A 16,601-nucleotide genomic window follows, 5' to 3' on the forward strand; every position below is an offset into this window, starting at 1 on the left:
TGCATCAAAAATAATATTGCTGTTGTTTCTTCACATAGCACTTCTTTCTGGAAACAGTCTTAGATGATACATGAAGATGTGTGTTTATGTATGTGCCAATGTGTGTGATTTATCCACATGTACAATTTGTAACAGCTAACACGTACAGATGGTCTAGATGTGCTTGATTTAAGAATTTTTCAGCACCAGGGCATTGTTAGGGGAGATGAAGAGAGGATGTGTTTTTTTGGAGGGGGGTCGTCTAGGTAGAACCTCGCCTCTCTTTGAACATCAGGCCAGCCATGGGTGGTGTATGCAGGGGGAAGCCCTTTAAAATATAGACCCCACCCAATCTACTGGGTGACTTGGCCTTCCAAAGCTCATTTGCTCAGGGAATATTGTATTTGGTGGTTTTATGATTTTTTTTTTCCTTTGCTGGGCTCAGGCGCATTTCACCCGGAACGTGTAGGGACCAAAGTCAGCTACGCGTACATCACAGTAAGTTGTCTATTGATTTTCCTGAATGAAAATGGTCTGATGCTGCTGCCCACTGGCTCCTAAAGCCTGTGGTGTCTCTTGCCCGAGCATCTGTAAGCCAGAAGGATGGTGTTTCGATCACTTGGGGTTTCCCTTTTTTTTTCTCCCCCTGACCTTCCTCCCCCTTCTTTTTTTCTCTTTGCTGTTTCCACAGGTCTTAGAAGGGGATGATTCCCCAGTAATATTCCCTGCCCTTGATCCAAGGTGCCGCTTGGCCTCCCTCCCAGGGAAGACTGCTTCTTGTGTGACACCAGCCATAGAAAGAGACTCCGATGGACTTACACCGGGCAGCCTTCAAGATGGAGAACTCATCCTACCTCCCCAACCCACTGGCATCCCCAGCACTGATGGTCCTGGCGTCCACGGCTGAGGCCAGCCGCGATGCTTCCATCCCTTGTCAGCAGCCACGACCCTTTGGTGTACCTGTCTCAGTAGACAAGGACGTGCATATTCCATTCACCAACGGTTCCTACACCTTTGCCTCTATGTACCATCGGCAAGGTGGGGTGCCGGGCACTTTTGCCAATCGTGATTTTCCCCCTTCTTTACTACACCTCCACCCTCAGTTTGCTCCCCCAAATCTAGATTGCACCCCAATCAGTATGCTGAATCATAGTGGGGTGGGGGCTTTCCGTCCCTTCGCTTCCACTGAGGACCGGGAGAGTTATCAGTCAGCCTTTACGCCAGCCAAACGACTTAAGAACTGCCATGACACAGAGTCTCCCCACTTGCGCTTCTCAGATGCAGATGGCAAGGAATATGACTTTGGGACACAGCTGCCATCTAGCTCCCCCGGTTCACTTAAGGTTGATGATACTGGGAAGAAGATTTTTGCTGTCTCTGGCCTCATTTCGGATCGGGAAGCTTCATCTAGCCCAGAGGATCGGAATGACAGATGTAAGTACTTTGGTGCAAGCCCTCCCTACCCCCACCAAGCCCTGCCTTACAGTAGTGTTCAACAGGTCGGTGGCAGTTTTCATGCTCCTAGTAATGGGAAAGGCCAACTACTTCCCACTCAATGGCTGTGGAGTGTGAACATTTACTTGTCTGTTGTCAATGAGCATTGACAGTTCTGGTAGGAAATGTTTTTCTGAAGGTAGCCAGAGGCGAGTTGGCCTCCACGCTGCCTCTCTCCAGGGGACTCTGGAGTGAAGAGAGGTGCCATATATATACTGGAGTGACTATCATTTTACTAGAAAGCGTAGGTTTCTACGAAATTTGGGGGACCTGAACAAATTCATCCATCCCTCCTCTCTTTGCTGTCCTTGTTTTGTTTCTCCGATCTTGGTATATTATTTTTTAGCTTTTCCGTTGTATCACATCTAGTGGACTCCACGTGATTTTATTTTCCCAACTCTCAGCCCTGCTCCACATTAGGCTTTTTTTTTCAGAGAAGGACAAAGGTGTCGTCAATCACCATAAAGCATTTCAAACAGCTGTGTTTTCCTTGTGATCGCAAGGCTAGAAAGCCGACTTCTCTTGGGATTTAACAGGTTTGCTGGATGCTTATCCTTGGGCTCACTTTTAGGACTAGACACGGTTGACCTGTGTGACTGCTCCATATTTGATGTTCACAACTATTATTAATTTCTGCTTATGGAACAGCGTTCTTGTGTTCTCCAAGTGCCTTGTTGAGCTTTGGCTACCCTTGGTAATAGTTAGAACTAAACCTTTATTTGGAACTTGTAGACCAGGAGTGCTGAACCCTACAATCTTCTCCTCTAACAGAATCAGAAAATAATTGTGTTCTGATGCTTTTGGGCTGTGGGTAGGCAGAGCAGTTTTCTTTAAGCCTGGTGAGAATTTATGAACTGAGGGTGTTTTTCCACCCAACCCTTTGTTCTGAGATTTGCTTCATTTTATTTTCTTAAGAAAACTACATCTGAGGTTTGCTTTCCCCTCTTCTGTATTTTTGTGCTCCTGTCCTCTCTATAACCACCAACACGAATACCATTTTTTCTTCTCTTCTCTTTATGATGCCGAGGAGAGTAATAGAGACATTGCAGCTCTCTCCCCTGTCGGCACTGCTTCCTCAGGCTGTCTCCTTGAATTAGGCACTGTGTTAACTTTCCTGCGCTAAAAGGCATCTGCCTAAACCCAGCGTACCTTTTCAATAAAAGTCATCATAAAATCAACCTGCCTTGTAAATCCATCGCCCTTTGGTTTTGAAATATGTTGCAAGTGTGTCTTTTATGTCAGCGTCTGTAAGCCCGAGACCTCCCCACTTAAGGGAGAAGCTGCTGTATGCCAGCACAAGTGCCCGTGTGTTCTCACTTCCCTTCAGCTCCTTCCACCGGCTCCCCTTCTGGACAGCTGACGTGTGTGTTACCATCTTGCTTTTTGGGTATACCTCCCGAACGTGCTGGCTTTGTGTTGCTCTGTTTTGTTTTACTTCAGCGCAGTTTTCATTTGTCAATGTGCAAGTGATCAAGGCTAGCTGTAATCTGACCTCTGGCTAAAGCTGCCCTGGGTGAGGTTGTGACAGATTCTGCCCCCTTTTTCTCCAAATACAAGTTGAAAATGAAATCCTCTCAAAACTAATATGCTACAAAGTAACATCTGGAGATCAAGATTCCTTTCTTCTCTCCTAACAAATCCAGCTTGTCTCCATTTTTCTCTCTTTTTAGCCCAAACCTGTGTCAGACCCCCAGAGCAGGAGGAAGCTTGTTAGTCAAGTCAGAACTCATAGATGTGGCTATCCATTCCCTTTCCGAGTGTCAAAGCCATAACTCTTCTGTTTGCCTGGTTTGCATTGTGTGGTGGTGCCATCCCCCATGGAGATGGATCCCTCACACAGGAATACGCCTGGGTGGAGAAAAATTAAATGAGTCTATCTCCCAAAGTGAAATGGAATTCTGACCTTGAAATTAATGAGATTCTGATCAGAAGGGTGGGGAAACTTCTTTATTTGAAACTGTAGTATTATATAAATTGGAGCCCTTTCCCCTTTTATTTGTTTAAAATATTCTTCCTTTAGAGAGTACTTTGTGTTCTCTTTTCTCTATCACACAAACGTAAAACCTCTAGGCGTGTCTGTGAGTGTAGGGCGTTTGCACACCCACCTTATTATTGAGAGTTGCATTCGTGACCAATCTTCAACAAGAAACAAAGGTGCAAAATGAACAGGAGCCTCTTAGCCTGTGATCCAGGGCTCCTTCCTCCTTTTCTTCCCTTAGGTGGCATAGCAGCCCTCCCAGGGTTGTACTGGGTAGCATTTATGCTTTTGATTTTGAGTTTTGGGAAGGTGGGAGAAACAGTTTTCTGTAGGGAAGGGCTGAAGAGGCACTGGGACAAAGTCTGCAGCAGCTTTCTTGGTTCCTGTCATATGCCGACGTGTGTCAGAATATTTATGGTCTGTTTTATGTAAATACATATTTAAGGGCCGTTAGAAGGCCTGATTATTCCCACTAGATGCCTTTCAGGTCCTCCCTACAGAACCGTTTTGAAATAAGTAATATTTCTCAGATAATCGAGTGACAGTGTACAAGACTGCTTCCAAAAGGAGAGCTTAAGGGGCAGATGGGGCAGTGAGGGGGATGGGAAGGCAAGAAGAGAGGATAGAAAGTGTTGGAAAGAGCAAAGTAATAGGATGCAGTGGCTTTTGGTCAGATTGCCAAAATTAACCATGTATATTCTGGTTTTTTATTCTTAAAACTTAGAGTTAATTTCTGATGTGGTGACTTATTTTTCAGTTCTCTTCATATAAATAAATTTTCTCATAAAATGTAAAAAAAAAAAAAAAAGTTTTAATTAAATACAACAGTAAACCTCCTAAATAGGCACTTAGCTTTAGGGGTTTTTTTCAGGGGCGGGGTTTTTTTTTCAGTATGGGGATGTGTGTGTGTGTGTGTCCTTTACTTAGAGTAGAAGTTTTATGACTGAGTTTTAGGTCAATGAAAAATCAGTTTTACAGTGGAAACACTGACAGTTTTTACTGTCGCAGCCACCCCCTGCTCACACACTGCATCCATATGCAGATATGTCCACATGTGAGAGCATTTGAAAGAGGGGCCTGCAGACATGGTGTAATGCACACGTGTGCTTGCCTTAAATCTGGGTACTGATAGGCAGGATTTCTTTTGTGACTAAATATGCATTTTTGTACTGAAATGTAGCTATTTGGGTAAAGTATTGTTTCTCTTAGTAGATGATTCCGGTTTGCTTGCCTGTTCATCTACCTGGCATCACAGGTGATTCATGAGGTAGGTGTTGGGGTCTATGGAGAAAGGAAGCCTTGACTCGACACGACTAACTTATTTGCCCTGGAAAAAGGGAGACGTGTTTTGTGAGAAGCTATTCATGGAGGATGCGTAATTCCCCAGGAAGGGAACTGAGGTAACTCCTGTTTATTGTCACTCCCTGAACCAGTCTCCAAGGCTTCTTGTCCAGGGAAATGATGCTAAAATTTATGGACCAATTACGAATAGTCCACGTGTGTCTTACATATGAAGTGTCTACAGATATGTTTCCCAGGGCTTTTAAAATAAACATTTCCTCATTAAGGAAACTTTACAACAAAAGGGAAGATAAGTATTGTCTGCTGCCTTGTGCTAGAATCTATACATTTATTACCCCCTCAGTGCCCTGGCTCTTATCATGTGCATTTCCCGATTGTTCTCTGTAGCCACCCCCCCTCATGCCCAGATTCTTGCCTGGGTGACACAGGTTTTTTTGGCCAGCCTGCCAGTCATTCCACTCAGCCCAAATTGGAGTTGGCTAGTATGCACGCTCACCAGAGAGCTGAGAGGAACCAGAACTGCACCAGTTGGAGCAGTGACTGGCCCTGCCTTCTGATTTACCTCAGGGACATGCAATGGGCAATGACCCTAAAGTGTCCCTGCTTCCCTGGCCCTTCCCTGTGTCAGGCAGATTTCACAGGTAGGTAGGAAACCTGGTGGCTCACAGCAGTTCTTGGGTGTTCTGCTTTGCTCTCATCTTTGATGTATTTGAAAAGTCATTCTTGGGCCCCAAAAGCCCTGAATAGTAGATGGTATTTTGTACCCTGAGAATGTGTCTTTATGAAGGCATGTATCATTGAAGACCCTGTGTCCTAAGAATCACTCAGCTGAGCCCATGTAGGCCCAAGGGCAGCCTGGAATGAGGAGTCCTGGCTACATTGTGGGGGTAGGATTAAAGGGGATACTTCCCAAGGCTCTGGGATTGGGGTGGCCAGGGACCCTAAACTGGGCTTTTAGGAGGATTGTTCTTGCTGGGGCAGTTGTCACCAGGCTCAACTTCTGGATTGTAGCTGGAGCAGATGACCACTGTGAAAGGGCCAGCAAATCACCAGAGGAGGTGGGTCAGATGGTTCCGTCGGTACTGAGTTGCCCAGACCTAGCCCGGTTGTTGCTCAGCTGCTCCCCAGTTTCTCCCTGAGCCCCTTTCTCCTCCCTCTGGGGGTGGAGGGCAAGAACTCCCTGTGATGTGTGGTTGTTTCTGGTTGTTCACTCCCAGCACAGTCATGGAGACTCCTTTTCATGCTGCTGGGTTTAATTGTCTTGTTGGGATAAAGAAATGTTTGCACAGCTAAAGTGGGGCCGGGCTGGACGGGAGCAGTCCCTGATGGCTGCAGAGCCATCTGGCCTGGCTTGGCTTGGCTCAGCGCGCCGCTCGCCCGCCGCCCGCCCGCCCGGCGGCTGGGCTCGCTCCCGCTCCCGCTCTCTTCCCCTGTCCTCGCTCCACACCGCGCCGCTCTGGTCGGCGGCTGCCTCCTCGCGCGGCCGGAATGCCTAATCACCATGGTGAGAAAACGGACACCGCAGCCGTCCTCCCTCCTCGCCTCGCGCCCTCCCTCCCATCAATTGTCATGCAGAAGTGATCCGGGCTGCCGTTTCCTCGCGGCCGCCAGCCAGCCCCTCGCCGCTCCCGGCAGAAGGGTGGCTGGTAATTGATCGTTTGGGGGAGGGGGCGCGGAGAGGCGCGAGGCCCGGCCAGGGGGCTGGAAGGACCACAGAGCGGGCACCGTTGGCTCACTTGGAAAGGACTCCCTAGCCTCCGCCACTGAGATGGCTTTTAAGTGGTTTGAGAAATGTTGGTGACCTCGCCGTCGCTCAGCCGGACTCGGAGACTGCGGGAGAACTCCCGGCGCTGCCCCAGGGCCGGGCGAGCCCCGCGCTACCACCGCAGCCGCAGGCTGCGGCCGGGACCCCGCGGGCCGGTCTGGTCCCCCACGCCCGCCCCGCCCTCCACGTCGCGCGTCCCCAGGTCGCACTAGGAACCGAACCCTCGGTCGGTTTCCTGTACAGCGGTCTGAGCCGCAGAGAGTGTGGAGACGGGGTGAGGGGACACTGAGCGAGTGTGACCGGGGAGAGGGGCACGCCCACGCGGGTGTCAGGCTGACCCGGGACAGGGCGGGAGGTGCACGTGGGCGGGTGGCGGAGTGAAGAGGCGAGGGGACCCCGCGCGGTCGTTGGGTGCTCTGCGTGCGGGGAGGGGGTCTGGGGGACTGGAGGGGGGGAGTGGGAGTGGGAGGAGGGCGTAGGAGAGGGCGCCGGGGCGCGTCGATGAGGAGGTACGTGTGTACACGCGCATCAGGAGCTAGCATTTCCCTCGGCACCCGAGGACTTTGAGGTTTCTCCTGTAGATTCGAAATGTTTTTCCCGTCTTGCTTTTCAAATCTGTAAAACGTTCCAGGGAATGTTTCCCAAAGTCCAGGGGTTGGTGAATCCGCAGGATAGCTGGTGTTCGGGCGAGGCGAGTCTTGGTCGCCTCTGACCGTCTGAGTCTCGCAGCCAGCACAGCGGGGCTTGTTAAAGTCCGGGCAATTTCTGGAACTCTTCCCACGGGAAGTTTTCCGGGGCTGCCTTCCGGTCAGCGGCCCTAGGTTGATTATTTGGTGGCCCTTTTTTGTTTGAAAACAAAAAACACACATTGTGTCCTAATAACAAAAGTTGCTCTCCTTCCCCATCCCCTTTCCTCATTAGGCAGGGAAGAGGAAACTGAAAAAATAGAATTATATTTTTATATTAGTTTTTGTTATTTTTAACCCTTGTTAACTACATCCATCTGGTTAATAAATATTAGCACATATTGAAATGTATTCTTTGTAAATACTCGGCATTTAGAGTGACAATACATTTAATAGAGTTATATTTTCATAATGGTTTTTCATATTTTTAACTCTTATTAACCACATCCGGAATGTACTCCTTATAAACACTTGGGATTTGGGGTGATGATACATTTTAAGTGTAAAATCCGCAGGATTTGAACACCAAAGCTACAATAATTTATGGATTTGAATTTTCTCTTCCAACAGTTTAACAGCATTTCCCAGTGCCATTTTACTCCTCTTAAAGACAGATGAACTGCAGACTTAAGGATAACTTATTGCTGTATAGCAACTAAAATGCCTTCACATTTTAAAAAATACCATTTAAATTGTGGCATTTGTGGCTGAACAGAGTCTATTTTTATCCTGTATAGCCTAAAAGTGTGTGCTGCAGGTGCGAATTTGTAAATATTTCTTTATGGGCAAGGAGGAGATTTTTCTGCAAAAGAACTTTCACCTACTTAGTCTCTTTCTTATGCCTTTTCCAGGAAAAGATCCTGATTTAGGACTATGGGTTTAGGCCTGGAGAAATGATAGGCTGTGGTATGAATCAGTTAACCTGGTAGATGCTTACATAAATGGGAGGAATTCATTCACTTTCATTTTTACCCAATGGATTTGACTTTTCTATTATCTTAACTACAGTTTAGTTTTAGTGCTAAAAAAAAAAATTTTTTTTTGGCATTGTTGCTAATCACATTGAAGGGTTCAGTAAGTGTTAGTTGAGTATTGAATAAATTAATGGTGGTAACTATAATCTAATGTTTCCTCCAAGTTTTCTTCAGTTTGCCACTCTTCAGCATTGCTCTGGATAATATCTATAAGACTGTGCTATCCCAAAGGTGTAGAGGTTTGAGGAAAGAAAGGAAGAATTTATTTATGCCTTGGGGTATCATAATGACCAAAGTAGGTAGGGAGTTTTTTAAGAGATATGTGAAATTACCTTTCTCAAATATAGACCTATTGTGTTGATTATTTGGGGTGCCAAAAAAATCTTTCATAGCTTAACAAATAATTTAAAATTTGCTTTTCTCACCTAACTCTCTAGAAACCTAGGATCAGAGGCTATCCCCTTCCCAAATGTTTTCTCACAGCATTACATCCCCTATCATGGAGTCCACAAATGCTGATCTGCTTTTGATGTGTATTTTAGAAAAACAAGTTCCTACCCAGGTCCTGGTTGAAGCTGGAAGCAGACAAGTGGTGTGGGGGTTTTGTAGACACATATAACCATCTGGCAATTCAGACATTTGACCGTCAATTTTCTCCGTGGAATGTGTTCTGATTGAAGATGACCTAGAGGAAATGAAAGTTGTGTTTTGGGGGAAAGACATGGTGCTGCGTCCCGGACATTCTGTTCAGCAGACGTAGAGCTTTAGGGAAGTCTAGAGCTGTATGTGTGAAGAAGGAACCTTTGGTACAGTCTCATGAGAAATCAAGCCCAGTAAGCCCGAGTGTGACTCACCAGATGAGGGTTGTCTTTTTCCACTGAAATTCATTTGCAGGCTGAGACTTATGGCTTTGCATCCATCTTAGAGCAGCAGACAGTGAGAAAGCTGTAGGGAGGGTGCAAGGGCCAGCCCTGGAGAGACCTTTGGTTTATTTTCAGGTATATGATTCCCATTTAGGTGCCAGCTAATCCTATAGTGCTCTCATTTGGCCTTGCTTTTTGGGGTGTGATTTATACCAAGTCAGAGTGGCCTAGCATAATAAATACCTGTTAGAGGAATAAATGTTGTGGTGACCCCTTTGAGCCTCACCCTGGAGGTGTTTCAAGTCAAAGGTGGGGAGACAATATAACATAGTAGTTATGAGTTCAGCCTCTGGAGTAAGATCCTGACCTTTTAGCTTACTTACTCTGTGTCCCTGGGCACATTACTTGGCCTCCCTGGGCCTTGGTATTCTCACCTGTAAAATGGGAATTATAACCTTAAAGGATTGTTGTGAAGGACTGAATGAGATTAAGTCCATAGATAATGCTTAGAACAGTTCCTCATACATAATAAGCCTTCCATACGTAATCACTTATTTCAAGGATAATCTGGTGGCATAATCTTCATTGTCAGAAGCACCAATATAGCCAAACACATGGTCATTAACAACTAGCATATATGCAGGATCCTTTCACACACTCATGTCTTATGGCAGTGTGGAAAAAGGGAGAGTCTCAGAGCCCTTTTCTATGATAGCCAGCTGCTTCACCTCCCTTCATTATTACCCACCCACCAGGATTAGCCCTGGTGGCCCTCTGACCTCTTTCTCCCTCCATTTTATTTAGAAGCGAGACAATATTAGAGTTAAAGAAACCAAGTCTGAGTAAGGAAGGGACTTGACCAGGGTTAGGTATCTATGCAGTGGCCCAGGTCAGGGTATCTATCTTATTCTGGAACTTGGTATTATCAGATATTGCTTGAAATAAATGAGCCATTAGAATTTGTTTTTGGTAGAAATTTGGACTATATGTAATCAGATTTTCTGTAATGGTATTTGACTAGTATTAGAATTCAAAGTACCAGAGTTTCTAGTATGTCGCTAGATTTTAAGTTATACAGGCACTTTTACCCTCTTGCCTGTGTGAGAGAAATCTGTGAACCTTCCCCCATCTGTGTGTGTCACAGTCCCACAGCATGATGGATTGTCTCTGCTTGGGGGAGGCTTAGGACGGGGCTTGAAGGGGCCTTGTAGGTCAGGAGAGAAATACAGCAGCAGGACTGAGCTGGGGGAGCTGCTGGGGAGGGATTAGCAGGGGAAGGGGAGGGCAGGGTTGGGCGGGGATAGGCCTCTTCCATGGTGTCTGTGTGCATTTTCCTAGGACTAAAAGAGGGCTGTCCATTACCCTGAGTGCACAAATAAACTCAATGTTTTCTTCTTTGTAGAAAGAAAGCCCCATGGGCCTTGGGAATATCAGAGAATGATTCTGCATGTCAGTGGGAGAGGTGGGGAGTAGGGGGATGGGAGTGGGCAAGACTGACCTTCTGCCTGAGGACCTTGGATTTGAGTCTGTTATTTAAATATAGTTGCTTGTATTTGAAGTCTTCTGTTCACTTATGTATGTAGCAGGAGTAGCCACTGGAGACCAGTGGAGACTGACACCTCAATCCTTATCAGTTCCTTCATGGCTCCATTGAAGAGAAGGATTCAGATCACTGTTGGTGGTGAAGAGCACCCACTTCTCCTCTCTCCCTATTCTCAGTCCTTTCCACATAGAGACAAAAGAATATGGGAGGTAGGAAGGGAAATGCTCAACATTCTTAATTTTCAGTTGTTAAAGAAGGGGGGAGGTCTGAGATTTAGGCCCAAATGCCAAAGTCATTGTAAGGAAGGAATTCCAGAAAAGAGAAGAGTTGGATCCAAGAGGTAGATGGAGAGGTAAAGGCGTAGCACATGCTAGGGCAAGTAATCAGCAGGACTGCAGTTAGGGCCTAGGCTTTGGCTTCCTTCCTGAGCAGTAAAATTAAAAAAAAAAAAAATCCTTAGAACAACAAAAGTCTGGACGCATGGGCTTCCTTCCTGACAGGCCAACCTGGTGGGGCTTCATTCAGCCTGAGCAGCAGTCAAGGCTGATTTACTGGTAAGAGATCCCAGACAGACGTTTGAGCTTAACCCTTTCCTAACTGCAGAGATGCCTCACTGCAAATACTTCCCTCTTCTCCCAACTTCCCATCATGGTGTGGGTAGCTTTTCACTGTCATTTGTTCTTTATTTAAAGAAAGTACCTGCTCCTGAAGGGCCAAATACCCTCTTCATGAGAAAGCTGGATCTATGAGAAGTTGACTTGAAAGAGATCTTACCATCAAGTCGTGACAGGGCTGGCATTGTGGTTTATGGCTGGTTTAACTGTCAGGCTCTAGGTGACATTATATTGACTTTGGAGCATTGAATCCATCTTTGGTCATGGAAAGTGCCTCCTGGAGTCTGTATCGGGGGGATCCTGTGAGCCAAGTTCCACCTCTATACAGTCTGGCAGCCTAGAAGGAATAATGCTGCTTATCTTAGGTGTTTATTGGTGCATTATGGATAAAACTGGCAGAGTATGTGAGGCATGATTCAGTTTCCATCTTGCTAGTATGATGCATTCATTTATTCACATAATTATTCAATCAGTATTTACTAAGTACCTGCCTTGTTCCAGGCACTATGCTAGGTGCTGGGGATACAATAATGAGCAAAACAGATTATAGTACCAGCCTTACTAGAGCTTAAGGTTTAGCAAGCAATTGCAAGATGTAGTGAAAAGTACTATCATAAGGGAAGTATAAAATGCTATGGATTAGAAGCAGGAGCACCTAATCTTGTCTATGAGTCAGGATAACTTTCTGGAGCAAGTGACCTTTAGCTGATATCTGGAAATCAAAAAGGAGTTACTTATTCAAAGGGGCTAGGTGTGGCAGTTTGCTTTTCTGGACAAAGTATAGCATCTAAGAGTGGAAGAAAGAACTCCAGAGCTGCCAAGGATTGCTCACAATAAGGTAAAAATAGAATTTTTGTCTGCCAGGACCTGAGACATGACCTCGGATGTCTACAGTACTTCATCCTATAGCCAGTCATTCTTGAGAAGGTACATTTGGTGCTTATGTGGTTCTGAAGCCCAACATCATATAGGGGCTTGCTTTTAAAGTAACTTTGTTTTGTTGTGTTTGTTTGTTTGCTTTATTGAAGCATAATTAACATAACAGTATTACATTAGTATCAGGCATACAATATAATAATTCAAAATTCTATACATTACTCAGTGCTCATCAAGAAAAGTGTCCTCTTAATGCCCTTCACCTATTTCACCCAGACCCCCACTCACTTCCCCTCTGGTAACCACCAGTTTATTCTCTGTATTTGAGAGTCTGGTTTTTTGTCTCTTTTTTTCTTTGTTTTGTTTCTTTAACTCCACATATGAGTAAAATCGTATGGTATTTATCTTTCTCTCACTGACTTAACATTTTACCCTCTAGCACCCTACATGTTGTTGCAAATGGCAAGATCTCATTCTTTTTTTATGGCTGAATAATATTCCATTATATATATATGTACATATATACACACACATACATACATATATCAATACATATATAGATACATATATCAATATTTTCTTTGTCCATTCATCTACAGATATGCACTTGAGTTGCTTGCATATCTTGGCTATTGTAAATAATGCTATAATAAACATAGGGGTGCATGTATCTTTTCAAATTAGTGTTTTTATTTTCTTTGGGTAAATACACAGTAGTGGAATTATGGGATCATATGGTAATTCTAGTTTTAATTTTTTGAGAATAATCCATACTATTTTCCACAGTGGCTGCACCAGTTCGTATTCTTACCAACAGTGCACTTTTCCTCCACATCCTAGCCAACACTTGTTATTTTTTGTGTTTTTGATTCTAGCCATTCTGCCAGGTATAAGGTAATATCTCACTGTAGTTTTTATTTGCATTTCCCTGATGATTTGCGGTGTTGAGCATGTTTTCATGTGTCTGTCACCCATCTGTATGTCCTCTTTGGAAAAATGTCTATTCAGGTCCTTTGCCCACTTTTCATCAGATCATTTGTTGTGTTTTTTTGGTTTTTTTGTATCGACTTGTATAAGTGCTCTATATATTTTGGATATTAACCCTTCATCAGATATATCATTTGCAAATATCTTCTCCCATTCAGCAGATTGCTGTTTTGTTGGTGGTTTCCTTTGCTGTGCAAACAAAAACAAAAACAAGTAACTTTCTAAAGATAAGTCACTATAGAATACTTTCTGCTGACATATGACATCTTAAGACCCACAAGCACCCAGAACCATGCTTGGCCCAAAGTACTCTGGAAATATTTGTTGAATATGGAAGACCATTATTATTACCCTGATGATCTTTAGGGAGATAGATCATAGGTCCTCGTCTTTTTACTCAAGTTCATGCTTAGCTGTATACTTTGCTTGCACAGAGACCTGATAGGTCTCAAGATCTAGAATAGTCCCTGACCGTTTAAACTAAGCCACATAGCACCCAGGATTCTTGGCAAGATTTCTTGGCAAAGTTTCCTATGGGAGGTGCTTTGCTCAGGCGCGACTTTCATGAGGGAGGTTAGGTGTGTAGTGCCAAGACTATTGAAGAAAGGAAAAAAGAAGGCAAGGCAAACCGTTGTCCCAGCCTGGCCCGCATCAGCATACTAACAACAGTTCCCTTCAGCAGGGGCCTCGGTGCTCTGCCATCCCTGCTGTGGTTTTCCTTCCCTTGGCCTCTTATCATTGTCACTGCTCAACATCCACAGTGTTTCCTGTAGAGTGCTGTGCTCAGGGCTGTTTGCAGAGGAGTCAAAAAAGTAGATGATACTTCCTCTTCTTGAGAGCCTTATGGTTAAGGTGAGTGGTTAAGATGTATATATGAAAAAAATGATAATATGAGATAACAGACAACAAGGGCTCTGGGATTTCAGGAGGAGTCATTCCCAAGGCTAGGTTTCTTAAAGTGTGATATAAGAACCATGAGCTTCCCTACCATTTGTGGTGGTGGTGGAAGAGGGGGTGGCTTGGGGTTGGGGTGGAAATATTATTTATAATGCAGATTCCCTAGGCCCACTCCAGACCTCCTACTCAGAATCACAGGGAATGTGGCCTGGCAATGTGTATATTTAGCAAGCAGGTGATTCTTAGACTCCTTAAAGTGTATGCATCACTCACCAAGGGTGAGAGTCTCAGAGGGAAGCTTTCACAAAGGAGTACAGCTTTGAAGGAAGGGAACTCAGCTTAGGCAAGTAGAGAGGAGGAAGAGGCTGGGATTCGGCCCAGAAGCCTGGACTGGTAGGAGTGAAGATTCAGGCTCTGCTCCTGACAGTTCTTCTTCTGTTGTGGGTACGATCTGTCCAACTGCCTCTAGTTGCCCCCTTGGCCTTTGCTCCTCCTCAGGTTGTTTCCCTTTTCCTCCCTTATTGCCCACCAGCTGATTGTACACGCTCAGACAGCCCCTTTCTTGGTGTAATATTGTAGTTATAAGGTGGCCCAGTGGAGGGGCTCACAGTGCTTAGCCAGATGTGAGGGAGCCAGTGTGCGCTTTGGTGCTTCTTGGGCTCCAGCCAGCTTGGCTTCTCACTGCTGTTATACTGCCGAGTTGGGGCTAGAGGGGGGTTTTGCCAGCCTCCTCTCTCCCCTTCCCCAGCCCTTACGCTTTCTTCTTATGCTAAAATGCTCATTTGTAAAGAAATAAGGGTTAGTGGAGGGTTGGAGGGTTAGAGGAATCTCTCAGAGGCTGAATTAGTCACCAACACCTGCAGATTGGCTCTCTGCTTCAAGCTTTAACACTGCTGGGGACAGCTGCCAGTGGAAAGAAGGTTAAATGAACCGTGAGTAGGGGCTTGGTTTGAGGTTCAGGTGGTTCAGACACCTGTACATTAGTGGATACTCTCATCAACTTTGCTCACGGACTTGGGGGGTGGTATCCTTTTCCCAGCATACCCTCCCCTTTTAAAATATCCGTCACATTGTAATGTAATTATTTGCCTAATTATCCCTCCTCCATGGGCCCATGTCTATCTCCTTGTGTGATTCTATCCAGTATTTCTCCCCATGTAGCACCTGGCTCAATAAATATTTGTTGTGAGAATAAGTGAACCCAGGGTCACTGTTTCCTCGGCTGTGTTTTGCTGAGTGTTGCCAGCTGGCTCTACCCACTCTGACATAGTCTGAAGGACCACACAGGATCCACCGCAGGGCTGGGCACCCCCTGGCACATTTACAAGTGGGAAGTGATGACTAGAAATAGAAGCTTTGGAAACAGCTCAGTGACAGGGCAAGCTCACAGAGCCAGAAGCTCCGGCTTCTCATTTACTAGCTGTGTACCTTTGGGTAAATCACTGTCTCTTTGAGCCCCAGAGCCTCGTATATAAAATGAAAGGTGGCAAAAAAAATCCTTGCCCTACCTTACAGGGCTGTTGAATCAGAAAAGATAACACAGATGTGTTTTGTAATCTAAAAGTAACCTAAATGGCACACACACACATAGACCACAGATAGCACATACACATACACTGTATAATCTATTTATCCCCTTCTGAGAACATCTGTCTAAAGGAGCAGCATGGTCTTGGGAGGCTAACGTAGTTTATGAAATACCTGAGTGTTCAACCTAGAGGGAGCCCTCCTACATGCAGTTTCATCCTTGAAGTTGGACTCTAGAAGAAATGCATTCCCTGCCGCTGGCTGCAGCATTATTTTCCTAGGTGGTTTGGGACAAAAGTTTTGTAGACTCTTTGTGAGTGGAGGTTGGTAGGCCACTTCCTACACAGATCTGTGACATCTGAGCTGAAATATTATTTTGCCAGATTCCCACTGAAACAAATTCACCTTCTGCCTTTCTTCTCAGCAAAGTTCGGAGCACCTTTATTTTTTCAGTTCCCAGGGCCCATGACTCTGTTCCTACTCTGTGGACGGAAATATTTTGGTTTACAGGCGTAATGGCTTTACCCAAGGAATGATAGGCAGAATTGAGGTGATGAGGCTTTCTGTCCCAGAGACCTTGCCTAGGCTGCAAGAATAGCCATGCTTTACAGGCGAGTGTGATAAGATGAAGAGGGTCATCAGATTTGGAAGGATTTGGTAGGACTTGCCCTTTAGGCAAGATCTTTAGAAGTCTGAGCTGGGCCAGAAGGATTGGAAAGAGCAAGCATTTGAAAAAGGCTTTACTTGTGCGGTAAACTTCATTGTGTGATTATTTAATAGACCATTAACAAGCAGATTCATTAACAAGATCTTAATTAACAAGTTCCAGGGTTATTCCTCCAACTTCCCAGGGGAACTGTTCTCCTCCTATTTAGTCCCAGAGACTTCCTATCCTCCTTAAACTAACCATACCAGATGCATTTAAATTCAGTCTTTTTATTGCAAGTAAAATGACTGCAGGCAAAGGCAGGCACAGAGCACTACTCTTCATAAGAAGAGCTAACACCTTTGAGTGCTTTCTACCAGTCAGACACTATTCTGCATGCTTTACAAGTAATCATGTATTTAATCCTCATAAATTCCCTGATAGGTATGGTTATCATCTCCATTTTACAG

The 16,601-nt window shown here is 45.1% G+C and overlaps 1 protein-coding gene across 4 annotated transcripts in view; it reads left to right on the forward strand.

The window, feature by feature from the left end:
• Nucleotides 1-670: 670 nt before the first annotated feature.
• Nucleotides 671-16,601, forward strand: part of RNF220 (ring finger protein 220) — a 223,104-nt gene continuing 207,173 nt past the window's right edge. For 2 of the 4 annotated variants that reach the window (XM_053212998.1, XM_053213002.1), the window contains exon 1: nt 671-1,413. In XM_053212998.1, the coding sequence (XP_053068973.1) occupies nt 789-1,413 (625 nt within the window). In that variant the 5' untranslated portion in view covers nt 671-788. The remainder of the gene's footprint in view (nt 1,414-16,601) is intronic. The other 2 variants (XM_015066835.3, XM_015066836.3) reach the window with 2 other exon arrangements.

The sequence above is a fragment of the Acinonyx jubatus genome, chromosome C1 (genome assembly GCF_027475565.1).
Source record: "Acinonyx jubatus isolate Ajub_Pintada_27869175 chromosome C1, VMU_Ajub_asm_v1.0, whole genome shotgun sequence".
Classification (NCBI taxonomy): Eukaryota; Metazoa; Chordata; class Mammalia; order Carnivora; family Felidae; genus Acinonyx; species Acinonyx jubatus.